General features: G+C 42.6%; 1 protein-coding gene and 1 long non-coding RNA gene across 6 annotated transcripts in view; one reads left to right on the forward strand and one right to left on the reverse strand.

Annotated features, from left to right (window-relative positions):
* Positions 1 to 336: 336 nt before the first annotated feature.
* LOC138738969 (cell surface glycoprotein CD200 receptor 1-like) overlaps positions 337 to 18,115 on the reverse strand; it is a 75,374-nt gene continuing 57,595 nt past the window's right edge. For 2 of the 4 annotated variants that reach the window (XM_069890236.1, XM_069890233.1), the window contains 6 exons: positions 14,842 to 15,111; positions 11,941 to 11,991; positions 6,518 to 6,601; positions 5,527 to 5,595; positions 4,792 to 4,842; positions 337 to 3,929 (listed from right to left, as the gene is read on the reverse strand). In XM_069890236.1, coding sequence (XP_069746337.1) covers positions 3,853 to 3,929; positions 4,792 to 4,842; positions 5,527 to 5,595; positions 6,518 to 6,601; positions 11,941 to 11,991; positions 14,842 to 15,111 — 602 coding nt within the window. In that variant the 3' untranslated portion in view covers positions 337 to 3,852. The remainder of the gene's footprint in view (positions 3,930 to 4,791; positions 4,843 to 5,526; positions 5,596 to 6,517; positions 6,602 to 11,940; positions 11,992 to 14,841; positions 15,112 to 18,115) is intronic. The other 2 variants (XM_069890234.1, XM_069890235.1) reach the window with 2 other exon arrangements.
* On the forward strand, positions 7,324 to 17,750 carry LOC138738970 (uncharacterized). Of its 2 annotated transcripts, XR_011341913.1 has the most exons (4): positions 7,324 to 7,485; positions 11,957 to 12,086; positions 12,614 to 12,997; positions 17,318 to 17,750. It is a non-coding gene; the product is annotated as an uncharacterized lncRNA (long non-coding RNA). The 2 variants fall into 2 exon arrangements; XR_011341912.1 differs by lacking the exon at positions 17,318 to 17,750 and having other exon boundaries at positions 12,614 to 13,219.

An 18,115-nucleotide genomic window follows, 5' to 3' on the forward strand; every position in this document is an offset into this window, starting at 1 on the left:
AGTCTGTTCTGTGTCTTGTGTCTGCTTGTTGCACCACAGTATGATACAAAGATCGGTGTTGAGGAAGCACTGAGTCTGCAGAAGGACTTTGATTGTTATATGGTTATAGATGGATGGGAGAGGTATGGTGGTTGGGTGATTGGGCAAGAAAGTGACCGTGTTGAGAAGTGTATGATCATGCACTTGGTGGCAGGAGTAAAAGTGTGTTTTCTAAAATGGCAACGGATTTAGATAACAGAGACGCAGTAGGATTTGTGATACCTCACACAAGGTTCTCAAATGTTACCTCGCCAATAGAGTCAATGGTAAGGAGGGAAAAAACAATATTAACATTCATTTTGCAAGGGAGCATGCAAAAAGAGTGTTGTGATATTGAGGCTTTACAAAGACCATTTTGGGCTTCTAAACTAAGGAAGGATATACGAGTATTGGAGGGGGTTCATGAAAATGATCCCTTGAAAGGTCATCATACGAGGAGTGTAAAATGGCTCTGGGACTGTACTTGCCTGGCTTGCCTCTTCATTCTCCTGACATAACATGACAAAGCAAGGCCAAAATATTGATTTTCTCAATAATTTTTATTGATGAATGAAAAGGATTTATTGAAATCAGTGAATAATAGCATTATCAGCATGCCTGGCTTTTCCCCTTCTCTCTGGTGGAAATTAGTCTTCCTTTTTTTCGATCAGTGTGCAGAATATAGCAAACTTTAGACACTCATGAAACATTCAATGGATTTTTCAGCATTGGAGGACTTTGCCGAACTTATCCAGATAGCTCAGCTAGTACAGAGTAGTCTTCTGTCTGCCCTTCCAGTGAAGACAAACAGCCTCACCTGATCATTATAGCAGGTTCAGAGCAGAGCAGAGCTGAATAAAGATGGCCACAGAAGTTCAACAGAAGTTCAAGTTTGAGTGACAGCAAATTAATGTGCTCCCCAGGGGTTGAATGTACCCCGGGGATAAGTGAGCTGATTTAGGGTGGCAGTGCAGGTTCACACTCTGTACCTGCATCCTTAAGACCTGAGTGATGCCAGGACCACAGAAAATGCTGCCTGATCATCTTCCTCTGAGCAGGGTTACTTTGCCTTTCAAACATAGATTTTCCCGGGGTTGCGTCAAATTTGGAGGATTGTGTGTAGTTTCAGTCATCCAACGACAGGAAAGAAATCAGAGTGCAGAGAAGATTTATTGGGATGTTGCTCAGACTTCAGGAACTGAGCTACAGGGAAAGGTTAAACAGGTTGGGACTTTATTCCCTGGAGAGTAGAAGAATGAGGGGAGATTTGATAGAAGGATTTAAAATTATGAGGGGGGTAGACAGAGTAAATATAGATAGGGTTTTTCCACTGATGGTAGGTGAGATACAACCCAGAGGACATAGGTTAAAGGGGAAAAGTTTAGGGGAACATTAGGGGGAACTCTTCACACAGAGAGTGGTGAGAATGTGCTGCCAGATGAAGCGGTGAATGCAGGCTCAATTTTCACACTTAACAAAAATTTGAATATGTATGCAGTTCTGGTCCCCAAATTATATGAAGGATATAAATAAGGTAGAGAGGGTAGGAACAAAGGAACATAGGAAATAGGAACAGGAGTAGGCCAAAAATGGCCCATCAAGCCTGCTCCGCCATTCAGTATAATCATGGCTGATCTAATTTATGACCTAACTCCACCTACTTGCCTTCTCCCCATATCCCCTAATTCCTCTATCATGTAAACATTTATCTAACCGAATTTTAAATATGTTTAATGAAGCAGCCTCAACCGCTTCCCTGGTTAGAGAATTCCAAACATTCACTACTCTCTGGGAAAAACTATTTTTCCTCATCTCTGTCCTAAATCTACTCCCCCGAATCTTGAGACTATGTCCTCTCATTTTAGTTTCCCCAGCCAGCTCAAAAAACCATCCTACATCTATCCTACCCATACCCTTCATAATCCTATATGTTTCTATAAGATCTGAACTTGAGCGAATACAATCCTTGACAATTTAATCTTTCATCATAAGTCAACCCCTTCATCCCAGGGATCAACCTAGTAAACCTCCTCTGGACCGTCTCCAAAGCCAGTATATCCTTCCTCAAATATGGAGACCAGAACTGGACACAGTACTCCAGGTGCGGTCTCACCAGTACCTTATACAGTTGCAACATTACCTCCCTACTCCTGAATTCAATTTCTCTAGCGATGAAGGCCAACATTCCATTTGCCTTCTTAATAACCTGCTGCACCTGCAACCTAACTTTTTGCGATTCATGCACAAGCACTCCCAAGTCCCTCTGCACAACAGCATGCTGTAGTTTTTCACCCTTTAAATAATAATCAGTTCTTTTATTTTTCTTGCCAAAGTGGATAACCTCACACTTACTAATATTGTACTCCATCTGCCAGACCTTTGCCCACTCATCCAGCTTAACTATATCCCTCTGCAGACTCTCCACATCCTCATTACAATTTGCTCTTCCACTCAATTTGGTGTCATCCGCAAACTTGGCTACACCACATTTTGTCCCCTCCTCCAAGTCATCAATGTAAATGATGAACAATTGTGGGCCTAGCACCAACCCCTGCGGCACCCCACTTACCACTCTCTGCCAACCTGAAAAACTCCCATTTATCCCGACTCTCTATCTCCTGTCAGACAACCAATTTTCAATCCAGGCCAATATACTTGCCCAGACTCCACTTTCCTGTAACTTACTGATAAGTCTCTTGTGCTGCACCTGTGACCTTCCGGAAGAGGTGGTTGCGGCAGGGTCAATTTTGCCATTTAAGAGAGAGGCCGGGATGGCCTGTTTCCGTATTGTAATTGTTCTATGTTTTTAGATGGATGGGAGAGGTATGGAGGCCTATGGGCTAAGTGCAGGTCAGTGAGACAAAGCAGAAAAAATAGATCAGCACAGATTAGCAGGCTGAAAGGGCTGGTTTTCTGTGCTGTCATTTTTTTTTAATGGTTCTACTTAGGCTTCTCAGAACTGTCCACAGCCCGAATGTAAGGACAATGAGAAATAGAATCAGATGTCAGTATCTGGCCCATTGAGCCTGCTCCACCAGTCAACGTCTGCACTGGTCATGGACTCAGCTTCACTTACCAGCCATTCCCAATAACCCTTAATTTCCCTACCAGGCAAAAGGTATAAATGTATAATTGAGGCAGCCTGCCTTGCTTCCAATGAAACAGAAATAAAGTTGACTGAGTTTGCAGGCTAATTTGTTGCAGAAGTCTCAGTTAATTTAGAATTAACTATCTAATTTAGAATTAGTTAATTAGTTGGCAGATCACAGAATGCTTCCACCTGCACTAACATGAGATGAATTTGGGACAGAAAGAGGAGAGACTGTGTATGGATGAACTCATGTCATCCTGGTGTTGATGGCAGATTGAACAAGTCTTAATGCCGTGTTTTAACTCTCACAATAACTCCTGTTAGAACCCAGATATTTGGCAGGGTGTAAATGATGATTCTCTATATGAGCCATTTTACTTGAATTATCTCCTTATTTTGAGGAGATTCTATGCCCCTGAATCATAATATGATACTGAATGCTAAATCCAAATACAAAATCTAAATCAAAAAGTGAAAAAAACTGTAGATGCTGGAAATCTGGAATAGACCAAAAATGTTTCACCTACTCAGGTCATTAGTAGAGAGCTCAACAGTCTTGATGAAACATCATTGACTTGACTTGCTCTCCTCTTATTTGTCCATGTTTACAAATACTCAGGCCCCAATCGTGGGTTACCCTTTGATTCCTGAAGATGCTTCATCACCCGCTAAGTTTCTCCAGCACTTGTGTATTGCAAAATTGATTCACATTTAATGACTTTAAACTCTCCAGGAGCTTAGATCTAAGCAGAATGTTGGGATCTTTTCAAGTATATATTCTGATAAATTGTGTCTTTAACTACTCGGTGCTCTTTTCTCCCTGTTAAAATGAAAAAAAGAGAAACAGGTTTATAATTCTTGTGTTGGTCTAAATGCCAAATAACTAGCAAATATAATGCTCACAACTGCCCAATAAGTTCTGCAATTGTAAAGGCCATGCAACAGATTTCTAAGACTTCATTACCGGAGATTCCATCGGGAAAGTATCTTAGACTAACAAGTGTTCTAGTCATGGAAGCTGAGAACATGGCTCTCATTTTACACAACTGAAATAGATGTCTGTATTCAAGATGGCACACACTTTGCATTGCAATTCCCAGCACCTCGCTTCAAAAAAGAGAATTCAAGAAACATCCTGGAAACCCTGTTGCGTTTTTCAACTGAGCACTTACTACTCATTACAGCAGGCTTTCCAAGAGTGGATCCATGGGAAGTAAAAGGGCCTGGGCATGGACAAGGTATGAGCATAGTATAGGCAGGTGCCTGACTAAAAAGGTGTGGGAGGGAGAGAGGAAGCGGCAGATAGAGGAGGACAGGCCAACAGGTAAGAGGGAGACACATGTGAAAGGGTAGAAGAGAAAAAAGCTGAGGTGATCGGGGAGAGGATAACTCTCTGATAGGAGAAAGAAGGGGTAGAGATCTGGAGAAAGTGAGAGACTTGGTGGAGGGAGTTAATGGAAACTGGAGAAGTTGATGTTAATTCAGTCTGGTTGGAGAGTGGCTGGACAGAAGATAAGGTTTTGTTCCTCCAATTTGTGGATCTGCTGCCTCTTATTGTTCTCTGCCCTATGTGGAGACTGCAGTGGACTGGCCATTGTCTCTGAAATGAGATCTACATCTGAGCTGAAACACAGTCATTGGAAATCCCAACAAAAAATTTCAATCTGTTGAAAAATACTTACCTGAACGTTGAACAGGTAGATTTATCAGTTGGGTGCTATTAATGATCCTTGCTGGAATATTAAAATCTAGGTATCAGTCATAAACAAGATCAGCTTGGCTGTCAAGTCCAATATGATTAGAATAACCTCCAATACTCATTCTAATTCACGGATGTAGATGTAGAGGTGCTGGACACTTCTACCTATTGTTTTATTAGGAAGTGATAAACCGCACAAAAGGCAGGGGTTCTGCAGGAACTCGTATGACACCGTTGAGCTCAGACAGAGTGACTCCCATCTGGATTTTCTCAGACACTGGTCCAGACAGTGTGACTCCCATCTGGATTTTCTCAGACACTGGTCCAGACAGTGTGACTCCCATCTGGCTTTTCTCAGACACTGGTCCAGACAGTGTGACTCCCATCTGGATTTTCTCAGACACTGGTCCAGACAGTGTGACTCCCATCTGACTTTTCTCAGACATTGGTCCAGACAGTGTGACTCCCATCTGGATTTTCTCAGAAACTGGTCCAGACAGTGTGACTCCCATCTGGCTTTTCTCAGACACTGGTCCAGACAGAGTGACTCCCATCTCCCTACAATGCTTAAAGATTTTTTTTTAAAATTAAATTTAGACATACAGCACAGTAACAGGCCATTTCGGCCCATGAGTCCATGCCAATCAATTTACACCCCATTAATCTACATCCCCGGGGAAAACTCACGTAGACATGGGGAGAACGTATGTCTCCTTACCGACAGCGCAGGATTTTAACCCCGGTCCCGATCGCTGGCGCTGTAAAGGCGTTGCGCTAACCGCTACGCCTAGATTAGAAGAAAGTTGTCATTATATTTAAAAATATGCACATGCACATACACACACACACACACACACACACACACTCAGCATGTGCACACTCACATGCACAAGCACACATGCACATGCACGCACACAACATACACACACAAGCATGCACACCTCAGTACTATCAACAATGTCTTTACCCTCGCTCCCATCATTGGACCTGGGGCGTTTTATGTAGGAATTGATTTATTTCTTGGTTATTGAAAACAGATGGATATTATTCTGAATCTGCTCATTTAAAATAATTTTATTTCATGGCTATTGCTACTTTGCTTGATTTTTGGCATTCCTGTTTTTAACCCAACTGTCACCTCTGAACAGGCTTCTGTCCCAAAATATAATCTCTGTTTTATCTAGCATTGAAAAAAAATAAAAGCCAGAACAGCTGCCTTGTTCCTTTGCGTAAGTCGGTTCATTTTAGTTGCGATATCTATTCACTGATTAAATGTAATGTATGAACGCTGCCACATTTGTTGCTTTTGGCAGCTGCTTGTTTGTTTGTTTTCTCCATAATTTGCTGAATCTTTGCATAATTTACACATTGTTTGAAGTGGTTACTTAACTATGCACCTGATTGTGACTTTGAATGAAAGCAGATTACTTGCAAGATTACTTCGTTTTGATTACACGTTCTAAATTGCAATGTTGTTAAAAAACATCACAGCTTGATTCCATTCGACAAAAATGTGATGAATGTGTTCATCACTAAGTTGGAAAACTCACATTTGGCTGTTCACATGGGATGATATTGTATCCTTTTTCACCTCCAGAATACTGGCTTTCTTTAAAATTCAGTCAATTGCAGTGGATTGAAACGAGTGCCAGAGAAGAAACTCAACCCTGCTATGTTTTAATAATTTAAGAGATTATTTTAGTATTTACCTGGTGCTGCTGTTTTTCTCTTGATGGTCCAAATCATCAGTAGAACCAAGCCAACAACTATGGCTGACATACACGTTATTAAAGCTAATTGAAGAAGAAAAAAGTGATAGATGAGCCTTCAGCAGGCGAGTTATGGCATTAGCAAGCGGCTATGAATTTACTCTTTTATGGAGTGAAAAAATGTGACTGTAAAGGTGGAGATTCTCAGCTTTTACAATGCAGAATGAACCATCATAAATGTTCCGTGAGCGACTCCAGGGCGCCAACCCCAATCCCCCTTCTGCCTCGCATCAGCGATTTGGTGGAGCGCTCCACCACACGTCATCAATATACTGCCGCTGAAGGCAGCTGGCTTGGGGAGGGCTGATAACACCGTCCACCCGCGACCCAGAAGGCACCACCAGGGCTCTCACAGTGATTGGGGCTCCCACCTGGAAATGTCCACTTCTCGTCCCGTCCCTCACTCCTTCACCAAGGCCGCCGAGACCGAGGAGCACGAGAGGAGCCGGAGAGAGCTGGAGGCCCAGCGGGGGTAAGGAGGGTCGAAGCCCGTTGAGCCGCCAGGGCCAGAGGGCGAGGGGACCCGAGTGCTGAGCCCCATGGCCCGGGAGGAAAGAGGATGGAGGAGTGGAGACGGAGCCAGGGAGTCCGACAGATGCAAGAGGGGAGTGAAGAGCCAGGGGGCAGCGCCAGTCCAAAGAGCAGGAAGAATGACCAATGGCCACCTTCGTTACCCATAATCCCCCACGCAGCTGGAACTGTTCTGCATTTCCCAGAGCGGTTCCAACTGCGTGGGGGGAGGGGGGATTATTGGTAACGAAGTCGGCCATTGCTTGGCGCCTGTATTAGACCACATAGCGACTGGCAGCGTCACTGTCCCGCTCACCCCACTTCCAGAGGACACTACAAGGAGCCACTCTTCATAAAAGTGGCACAGGAGTAGCCTTTCAGGGGTTCTCCATAAAAAGGTAAGTTCACATTTTTCTCCACGGATGGAAGCAGCCTCGAGGTGGAATACCAGCATAAAAACACCTATTGAGTCACACAACATGGAAGCAGACCCTTTAGCCTAACAAGCTCACACCAACCAAAATGCCTGGCCATATCTATCCCACTTTCCTGCATTTTCCCCATATCCTCTAATCCATGGATTACAACAGTACCTCCTCCAGCAGTCTGTTCCATTAACTCACCACCCTATGGGTAGAAAAGTTACCCCCATCAGTTTCGTGTTAAATCCCCCCCCCCTCTTCACCTTAAACCTATGACCTCTGGTTACCAAACCGGAGTAAAAGACTCTCTGTGCTCACCTGATGTATTCCTCTAATGATGTAAAATGCCAGTCAGTGTTTTTTTAAACATCATATTTATTTGGAGCAATTAAAAATAGGAGCAGGCAAAGAACTGCTGGAGGAAGTTAGCAGGTCGTGGATAGAAATGGTCAGTCAACATTTCCGGTGTGAACCCTTCATCCAGGATGAGTTGTAACTGCGGTGAGTTTGGCAGATGATGCGCACTGCAGCAACAGTGCATCAGTGGTGGAGGGAGTGGTTCGTTGCTGACCATCATGCAGGGAGATCTGTCCTGGGCAGCGTGAAGCTTCTTGTCAGTTATTGGAGCTGAACCTATCCAAAGAAGTGAGGACATTCCTCACCTATACTATGTTGGAAAGACCTTGGCAGGAGGTGAGTCACTCACCACCTAGGTTTTCACCTGCTCTCGTAGCCGCAATGGCTTGTGCAGTAAACCCACAATGTTCTCAGTGGGGAGCTGTGGAAATGGGAGTCCTTTTGAATGTCAAGTGCTCTCACCTGCTGGACCTAGGGATTGGTGAGCGGTTTTGTTGCTACAGCACATTGAAAGGCTGTGATTGGAGGGACAGCCCTTCAAACAGTGTGATAGTGACTCCCAAGAACCTAAATTTGCTCACCCTCTCCACCTCTGATTCGCCAATGATCACTGGATTTGACCTCTGGCTTTCTCTTCCTCAAGTCAACAACCAGCTCCTTAGTTTTCGTGACATTGAGGGGAAGGTTGTTGTTGTTGCACCATTCAGCGAAGTTTTCAATCTCCCTCCTGTTTGCTGACTCCTCCCCTTCCTTTATACAACCCACTACCTTGGTGTCGTCGGCAAATTTGTAGATGGTGTTATTGTCGTACCAAGTCACACAGTCGTAGGTGTAAAGTGAGTAGAGCAGGGGGCTCTGAACCAGGGAAAAAACCTATGCAGACACGGGGTGAATGTACAAACTCTTTGCAGAGAGTGTGGGATTCGAATCCCGGTCCCGATCGCGTTGATGTAACTGCTACACCAACCCTGCTGCCCTTCCAGTCCATGTGCCAAAATACCCCAATTAACCCGGTACCTTTTTGAAACGCTCTCTTTTTATTCTTGCTGATGACTGAGAATAGAGTGATTGGGTGGTAATTAGTTGAATGGATTTGGGTGGCTTTTAGTTAACTCAGGTCCTTGGGTCGTAGGTTTTACCACACCAGGGTCATGCCTAGCGCGGAATGCCACACTGACCACCGGCTGGTTCGCTGCAAGCTCAACCTTCACTTCAAACCAAAGCCCAGGAACAATAAAGCCCCCAGAAAGAGGTTCAATGTTGGAAACCTGCAGTCAGACGAAGCGAGAGGAAACTTCCAGGCAAACCTCAAAGCAAAGCTCGACGATGCAACCTGCCTCACGGACCCGTCCCCTGAAACCCTCTGGGATCAGTTGAAGACTACCATACTGCAATCCACTGAAGAGGTACTGGGCTTCTCCTCCAGGAAAAACAAGGACTGGTTTGATGAAAACAGCCAGGAAATCCAGGAGCTGCTGGCAAAGAAGCGAGCTGCCCACCAGGCTCACCTTACAAAGCCATCCTGTCCAGAGAAGAAACAAGCCTTCCGTCGCGCATGCAGCCATCTTCAGCGCAAACTCCGGGAGATCCAAAATGAGTGGTGGACTAGCCTCGCCAAACGAACCCAGCTCAGCGCGGACATTGGCGACTTCAGGGGTTTCTATGAGGCTCTAAAGGCTGTGTACGGCCCTTCACCCCAAGTCCAAAGCCCGCTGCGCAGCTCAGACGGCAAAGTCCTCCTCAGCGACAAGATCTCCATCCTCAACCGATGGTCAGAACACTTCCAATATCTTTTCAGTGCCAACCGCTCAGTCCAAGATTCCGCCCTGCTCCAGCTCCCTCAACAGCCCCTAAGGCTAGAGCTGGATGAGGTTCCCACCCTGGATGAATCATATAAGGCAATCGAACAACTGAAAAGTGGCAAAGCAGCAGGTATGGATGGAATCCCCCCAGAAGTCTGGAAGGCTGGCGGCAAAACTCTGCATGCCAAACTGCATGAGTTTTTCACGCTTTGTTGGGACCAAGGTAAACTGCCTCAGGATCTTCGTGATGCCACCATCATCACCCTGTACAAAAACAAAGGCGAGAAATCAGACTGCTCAAACTACAGGGGAATCACGTTGCTCTCCATTGCAGGCAAAATCTTCGCTAGGATTCTACTAAATAGAATAATACCTAGTGTCGCCGAGAATATTCTCCCAGAATCACAGTGCGGCTTTCGCGCAAAGAGAGGAACTACTGACATGGTCTTTGCCCTCAGACAGCTCCAAGAAAAATGCAGAAAACAAAACAAAGGACTCTACATCACCTTTGTTGACCTCACCAAAGCCTTCGACACCGTGAGCAGGAAAGGGCTTTGGCAAATACTAGAGCGCATCGGATGTCCCCCAAAGTTCCTCAACATGATTATCCAACTGCACGAAAACCAACAAGGTCGGGTCAGATACAGCAATGAGCTCTCTGAACCCTTCTCCATTAACAATGGCGTGAAGCAAGGCTGTGTTCTCGCACCAACCCTCTTTTCAATCTTCTTCAGCATGATGCTGAACCAAGCCATGAAAGACCCCAACAATGAAGACGCTGTTTACATCCGGTACCGCACGGATGGCAGTCTCTTCAATCTGAGGCGCCTGCAAGCTCACACCAAGACACAAGAGAAACTTGTCCGTGAACTACTCTTTGCAGACGATGCCGCTTTAGTTGCCCATTCAGAGCCAGCTCTTCAGCGCTTGACGTCCTGCTTTGCGGAAACTGCCAAAATGTTTGGCCTGGAAGTCAGCCTGAAGAAAACTGAGGTCCTCCATCAGCCAGCTCCCCACCATGATTACCAGCCCCCCCACATCTCCATCGGGCACACAAAACTCAAAACGGTCAACCAGTTTACCTATCTCGGCTGCACCATTTCATCAGATGCAAGGATCGACAATGAGATAGACAACAGACTCGCCAAGGCAAATAGCGCCTTTGGAAGACTACACAAAAGAGTCTGGAAAAACAACCAACTGAAAAACCTCACAAAGATAAGCGTATACAGAGCCGTTGTCATACCCACACTCCTGTTCGGCTCCGAATCATGGGTCCTCTACCGGCACCACCTACGGCTCCTAGAACGCTTCCACTAGCGTTGTCTCCGCTCCATCCTCAACATCCATTGGAGCGCTTACATCCCTAACGTCGAAGTACTCGAGATGGCAGAGGTCGACAGCATCGAGTCCACGCTGCTGAAGATCCAGCTGCACTTGTTGGGTCATGTCTCCAGAATGGAGGACCATCGCCTTCCCAAGATCGTGTTATATGGCGAGCTCTCCACTGGCCACCGTGACAGAGGTGCACCAAAGAAAAGGTACAAGGACTGCCTAAAGAAATCTCTTGGTGCCTGCCACATTGACCACCGCCAGTGGGCTGATAACGCCTCAAACCGTGCATCTTGGCGCCTCACAGTTTGGCGGGCAGCAACCTCCTTTGAAGAAGACCGCAGAGCCTACCTCACTGACAAAAGGCAAAGGAGGAAAAACCCAACACCCAACCCCAACCAACCAATTTTCCCCTGCAACCGCTGCAATCGTGTCTGCCTGTCCCGCATCGGACTTGTCAGCCACAAACGAGCCTGCAGCTGACGTGGACTTTTTACCCCCTCCATAAATCTTCGTCCGCGAAGCCAAACCAAAGAAAAAGAAAAGTTAACTCAGGACACATCTGGACTGTTTTCCATATTTCTTAGTTGCTGCCAGTGTTTATACTGGAACAGCTTGACATGAGCACAATTAATTCAGAGAGGCAGGTCTTTGGCTCTGCAAGCGGGATAGAGTCTGATCCTGCAGCCTTTGGTCTTGATGTCATGTGGAGTGAATCAATTGTATTCTACTTAATTCTTGATAAGAGTATTATCGATCCGATCAAAATGAGGGAACACAATCTCGCACATCAGTTAACATATTTTCCCTTGCTTCAGATTTAGACTTAACATTTATTACTGAAATTCTTCTGACAAGCAACTAATTTTGGAATTCAACAGTCAGAAATAGTATATACTGCAGTCTAATTTTGTCACATATTTCTGTAAATTTGACTTACTGTAGTTTAATTGCAGTGACATCAAACTGGTGTTGTCCACAGTATCTAAACCTGTTCAAAAGGTATAAAACAAACATATAATTACCTTTGGAGTTAAAGAAGAAAATCTGCACATGCTGGGGTCAAGTGTGCTGGAAAATCTTACCGTGAGTATTTTATGGATCAGATGCTTCAAGGCATGTTTTGAAAATGATAGGAAATAGAACTGAAATTATGGAAAATGGAAAAAGTATGCTGGAAAATAACACTGAAAGATTTGTGAGGGTGCAAATGTTTAGGTGTTCTTTTGGAAAAGGAAATTTCACAGCTTGGAAGAGAAAAACAATCTTGCAGTTATATTTGTCATTTTTCATAAACTCAGGACATTCCAACCTATTTCATAGCCAGTGAAGTCATTCTGAAATATAACCCTAACATAGGAATACAGGGAAATAGCTGCCAAGTTTGATGTGATAAGATCACATGTATAATAATGTGTCAATGAGTAGATGATCTATTTCTGGGCAATGATGCGAGATAAATAAATGTTGGTCAGGTAAAGTTCCCGATAGTTTGAAACAATGATACACAATAATGATATGTGGTTTTGAGGGGCAGGCAATGTGTTTGGTTTAATGTTTCGAGAGGACTGCACTGAAGTATCATCCTATACTTTGTGCTTCCTTTCCTGCAGGGAGAATTGAGTCTATAACCAACTGCTTCACTGTTGAATCACAAATGCGATGGCAATGCTCATTTAGTTGCAGTTCATCATGTGCATTCACAAATTTATCACCAGAGCCTCGCACTTTTGAAAACACTTGACAAAATGACTAAACAGGACAAAGCTTCGTAAACAGACGTTGAGTCATGACAAGGAAGAAATAGATCAGACCACAGTGGTGATGGTAATGTTTTAGATAAGTGCATCACATGAACATTACTCAAATCCATTATGTGGAGAAAAAATGTGTTTGGAAACTACTAAGATGACAGAAAAACATCTCCTTGACAACTGCTTCCTGAAGGACAGGACTTTGCAGATGATCAGGACAACATGTGAGCAGAACTGACTCAGGTAGGTGCCAATAGGTTTCAAGTTGGAACCTATGGAGGTTCAGCAACCCAGGTGTGATAGTACAGATCTATCACCAATGTATATAGTGTATATAGTTACAGTATCTAGACTGTGCTTACAGTGATTGGCTGAGAGTTTAGCCACGCCTACTGTCTGGGCCTTAAAGGGTTGTGTCCCTAGCCAGGTCGGATCATTCCGGACTGGTCAGCCACCTGTGAAGAGTTCCTGTCTTTTGCTAATAAAAGCCTTGGTTTGGATCAACAAGTCTTTGATTCTTTCGACGAGCTCTACACCAGGAATGTGGCCTTTATATGTGAACAACCCTGCCTACTTGAAGCCTGAGCACATTGGGAAGGGAATTTAGTCACATGGAGAATGTAACATCCTTTTAATTTAATTTAATTTTGATTTAAAGATACAGCACGGTAACAGGCCCTTCCAGCCCATGACCCCGTGTGCTGCCAACACACCAATTAACCTACAAACTCTGTACATTTTTGAAGAGTAGGAAGAAACCAGAGGAAACTCGCGTGGACACAGGGAAAATGTACAAACTTCGTATAGACACCAGCGGATTCAAACTGGGGTCAAATTGCAGCCCTTGTGGAATTATATTGAATGTCTGACTGGCAGAATGTATTAGGTGTTCATGGCAGTTAAACAAGATGGTCTGTAGATGCTGGGGTTGAAGGTATCACACAAACGTCGTGGAGAAACTTAACAGGTCACGCAACGTCCAGAGGCAGTAAAGGGTAACCAGCGTTTTTGGTCCAAGTCGTCTATCAGATATAAACAAAAAATAGGTGGGGAGAGGGGATTGTGCAGAGGAGGAAGGAGAAAATGCCAGGGTGGGGTACAGGCAAACAGAGAAGATGCCATAGGTGGATTCAGGTGGGAACGGAGAAGAGAACAAAGCTAAGAAGTGATGGGGTAAGGGAACAGCTCTCTAATCGGAGAGGGAAGGGAAGGGAGTGGGGATCTGGAGATGGAGGGAGAGGGAAAGAGAGAGTCTCAGAGAAGGAAGTTAATGGAAATTAGAAGTCAATGTTAATGCCCAGATGGGATATAAGATGTTGCTCCTCCAATCTGCAAGTTGTCTTAGTTTGGCAGGACATGGGCAGACATGCCAGTGTGGAAATGGTGTGTGGAATTGAAATAGTTGGCTTTAGGAACATCCGTATTATTGCAGGAGCAAAGCAAAGGTGCTCAACGAAGTGATCTCCCAGTCTGTGTCCAGTCTCTCCGATGTAGAGGAGGCCACAGTGGGTGCACTGGATGCAGTAGATGACCCCTGCAGATTCACACGTGAAGCATGGCTTCACTCAGAAGGACTGTTTTCTCTCTGCGAAAGGTGGTGAGAGGCCAAGTATGGCATTTCAGAATAGTTAGGGACATTAACTGATAATGGAAACAGCTCGTGTGAATTTCATGGGAAGCCATCTTCCTAAATAAAATCCAGATAGTTAATGGCTTGCTTCACATAGAATACCAAAACAGAGTTTCACGTAACCTGTCACAGTGATAATTGTCAGTGATTGGTGAACAAAGTCAAGCAGCACTACACTTATATTGAAGTGAATTAGAAAACCACTGAATCAACTCACTGAACTTATGTTTCAGCAATAAAGGCTTGGCAATTATTTATCTCATAAAACACTTACATTGGTGGGAGCCTAATGAAAAGGGTTGATTTTTCCAAATGGTTGCAGACTACTTAAATTTATTTCTTATTCATCATAATATCCATAGAAAATCTCTTATCTCTGTCATGTATACATAATGCAAAGCAAACTATCACAATTTTAACAAACAAATTACATTGTAAGACTAAATTACAAACATACCAAGGGAAACGGTGTAGTTCTGCATTTTGTTGAATGCTGGGTGATTTATGAGGCAGATTGGCTCCTCCTTATTGAAGGTGACATTTGTAATGAGCTGGATTCCCACAGACACAGTCCATTCATTGTTATCAATTGAAATGGGTGTGGAATTTCCAGCAATATTCTTATTCCAGGCAATAATTGCCGCTGGTTTACCCTTCAAAGCCATACATTGAACCTTCTTCTGTCCATTTGGTAAAAAACTGATATTCAACATGACCACTGGTGGGACTGTAAAGAGAAGATTGTTCAGCATAATAAGATATTAACCAGAAAATGTACTTTCTGTTACAACCCAGCAGCAATAGATATTCACCAAGTTGCTATTAATTATCTTTAAACATGAAAACAGAATCAAACTTTAACTTATTACTATTAACTTAACCTAACTTAACCCCCTTCTGATTCTAAGTGCACGTGTATGTCATGTATGTATAAGTTTAGAAAAGTTCTTTGATTGGGGCGTGGCAAGATGGCGGAGGGAACAGACGTGCCTTCCAGACCTCTCCTGACTCTGATTTATTGTTTTGTCTTTAAGTGCCTGTTAAAGTTCTTTTGAAAGTTTATAAATAATAAGAGGTGTTGGATTAGTGCTTAATGGTTTATATGCAAAGAAAAAGGTAAAAGAAAACATCAACAGACTGTTAAAAAACTACATTTTCTGAAATTGTCTGAGCCTACTTGTTTACAAGAAGCCAGGACTCAGCGTAAAATGGATCCAGAGGAAGACGTACAGAGTTTGGCATTGAAACTCCATTTTAAGCCGGTGAGGCTCTCTGAAGGTCGCACTTAACAGCTGGACGGGTGCCAGTATTTCACACAACGGCCACTGTGAGTGCTGTTACTGAGACTTTGACTTTGACAGTTGAATCAGCTGGGGCGCCACCAGCTGGAGAGTTAAAGAGCTGTCATTCGACTGCTACAGTGGTGGCGCTGCAAAATGCATCTTCAATTACAACGGTTTTTCCAGACATCGATTCAGTGAAGATGATTAAAGAGATTTGGCTTAAAGATAACCCTGATCTTCAGTCTCCTGGCATTGCTGGGGGGACTTTGAGAGGGATTTTTATACGAAGTCAAACTGCTAGAAAAGATACTAAATTAAGGGAAGGGACAGAAGATCCCGTGGTCTCTAAGGAACAGCAAGACCCTATTATGCCTGAATCTACTTCTGTTGAAATGTCTATTAAGAATCTTGAAGATAAGATATATTCTGTATCGAGTCACTTAGCTAATTTTGTGAACCTGTTTATTTCCAAGATTAATGCGATGGCGGAAGTCATTAATGGAGCTTTTAAGCTTGAAACCATTGAAAGATTTGAAATGTGTGATCAAGGTTTAGTCGATGCACAGGATCAACTTCAAGATGAAAATAGAATAATTGAAACATTGCAGATCCAAAATAAAAAATTAGCAAAAAAGCTTGATTATTTGGAGAATCAATCTAGATGGAACAACGTGAAAATTGTTGGTTTGCTAGAAGGACCAGATCCAAGAAAATTTTTTACTGAATGGATTCCACGAGTGTTAGGACAGGATAAATTCCCTGAAGGTTTAATACTGGAACGTGCTTATAGAGTTTTAAGAAGAAAATCTTTTTCAGGACAGAATCCAAGATCTGTTTTGATCCGTTGTTTAAACTATTGTGACTGAGAGACAATTTTATGTACGGCTATTAGAAATGCCCAGCAAAATAGATCTCCTTTGATGGTTCAGAATAATCCTGTTTTCTTCTATCAAGATTTGAGTCAAGAAATTATGTTTCAACGACGCGAATTTAATTCTATGAAAGAACGGTTGTGGAAAAAAAGACATAAGGCAACATTCAGGTATTCTGCGGTACTGAAGATTTTTTAGGATGGAAATTAGCCAAAGTTCTTTGACAATCCTAAAGAGGTTATGGACTTTGCTCAGTCTCTACCAATCATGCAGTTTCAGGAACAATGTAGTCCTTCAAGGTCTCCAAAGAGACTAGAGATGTAAGGTGGGATCCAGTTTTTTAAAAGAAATGGAAGCAATGGTGACCAAAGTGGTAACGTTGATTTAAAAAAAATAAATCTTTTATCTTTTTGTTTTGAGAAGAGTTTAAATAGTTTAAATAATGATGATAGTTTAATGAAATGGGAGTTGGGAGAGGGAACTGGGTGGGTACTAGTTTCCAGAAGTCATCAGTGTGAGTTATCTCACACCCAATATTTTGGGGGAGTTACCACTTTGGGTGGTTTAAACAGGAGGAGGTAGTTGTGACCTCCGACCTGTTTTTTTTTCTTTTTAATTTTTGGGTTAAGAAGTGAAGATTTTTTTTAAATAAATATTTTTTTTTTAAACTCTTTTTGTTTTCTGATTGTAATTGAGAGGGAATTAGGAGGTTTTTTTTCTCTCCTTTTTTTCTCTTTTTTTTGGGTTTTTATTTCTCTTTTTTTCTTTCTTTTTTAAGAGGATGATGTCACAGAAGATAATAAGTCAAAATTGAGGATGTTGAATTAGATGAAGAGGAAGATGAGGAGAAAGGTGATAAGAAGAAAAAGAAGAAAATTAAGTACAAATACATTGAGGGAGAAGAGTTTAATAAAATTAAGTTAATTTCAATAGAGAATTTTGAAGATGTTATAAATGAAGAATATGGAGAATTTTATAAGAGTTTGAACTTTTTTTACTTTTTTTATATAAGGGGAGGGGAAGGGAATAAAAAGTTTATCTGATTGTTTTTCTAAGGGATGTTTTTGTTCTCTCGATGAATTATAAAGGAAACTTGGTATTAATGGAAATTCTGTATTTATGTATTATTAATTATGATTTTTTGTATAACAGATATGTGGTTGATATATGATTTTAATATATGAACTTAGTTTTAAAGTGGATTTAATTTGTTAAATACATGAATTATGTTTGATTTAAATATATGTTTAAGGGTATTATTTTAGTATTGATATTTTTTTGTTGTTAGTAATTTTTTTGTTGTTAAGTTTTATCCTTTTTTTGTAAGTGGGTTTTTTTCTATTTTATTTACAACATTGTTAATTAATTCTTCACTCTTTATTTTGGTGGGGGAGGGTTGGACTAATTTTAAATTAGATGATTAATGTTGTGTTATAATTATTGGGAGGGTTAATTTGTGTAGTTTAACCTCACTGACAAAAGGCAAAGGAGAAAAAACCCAACCCCAACCAACCAATTTTCCCCTGCAACCGCTGAAACTGTGTCTGCCTGTCCCGCATCGGACTTGTCAGCCACA

The sequence above is a fragment of the Narcine bancroftii genome, chromosome 7 (genome assembly GCF_036971445.1).
Source record: "Narcine bancroftii isolate sNarBan1 chromosome 7, sNarBan1.hap1, whole genome shotgun sequence".
NCBI lineage: Eukaryota > Metazoa > Chordata > Chondrichthyes > Torpediniformes > Narcinidae > Narcine > Narcine bancroftii.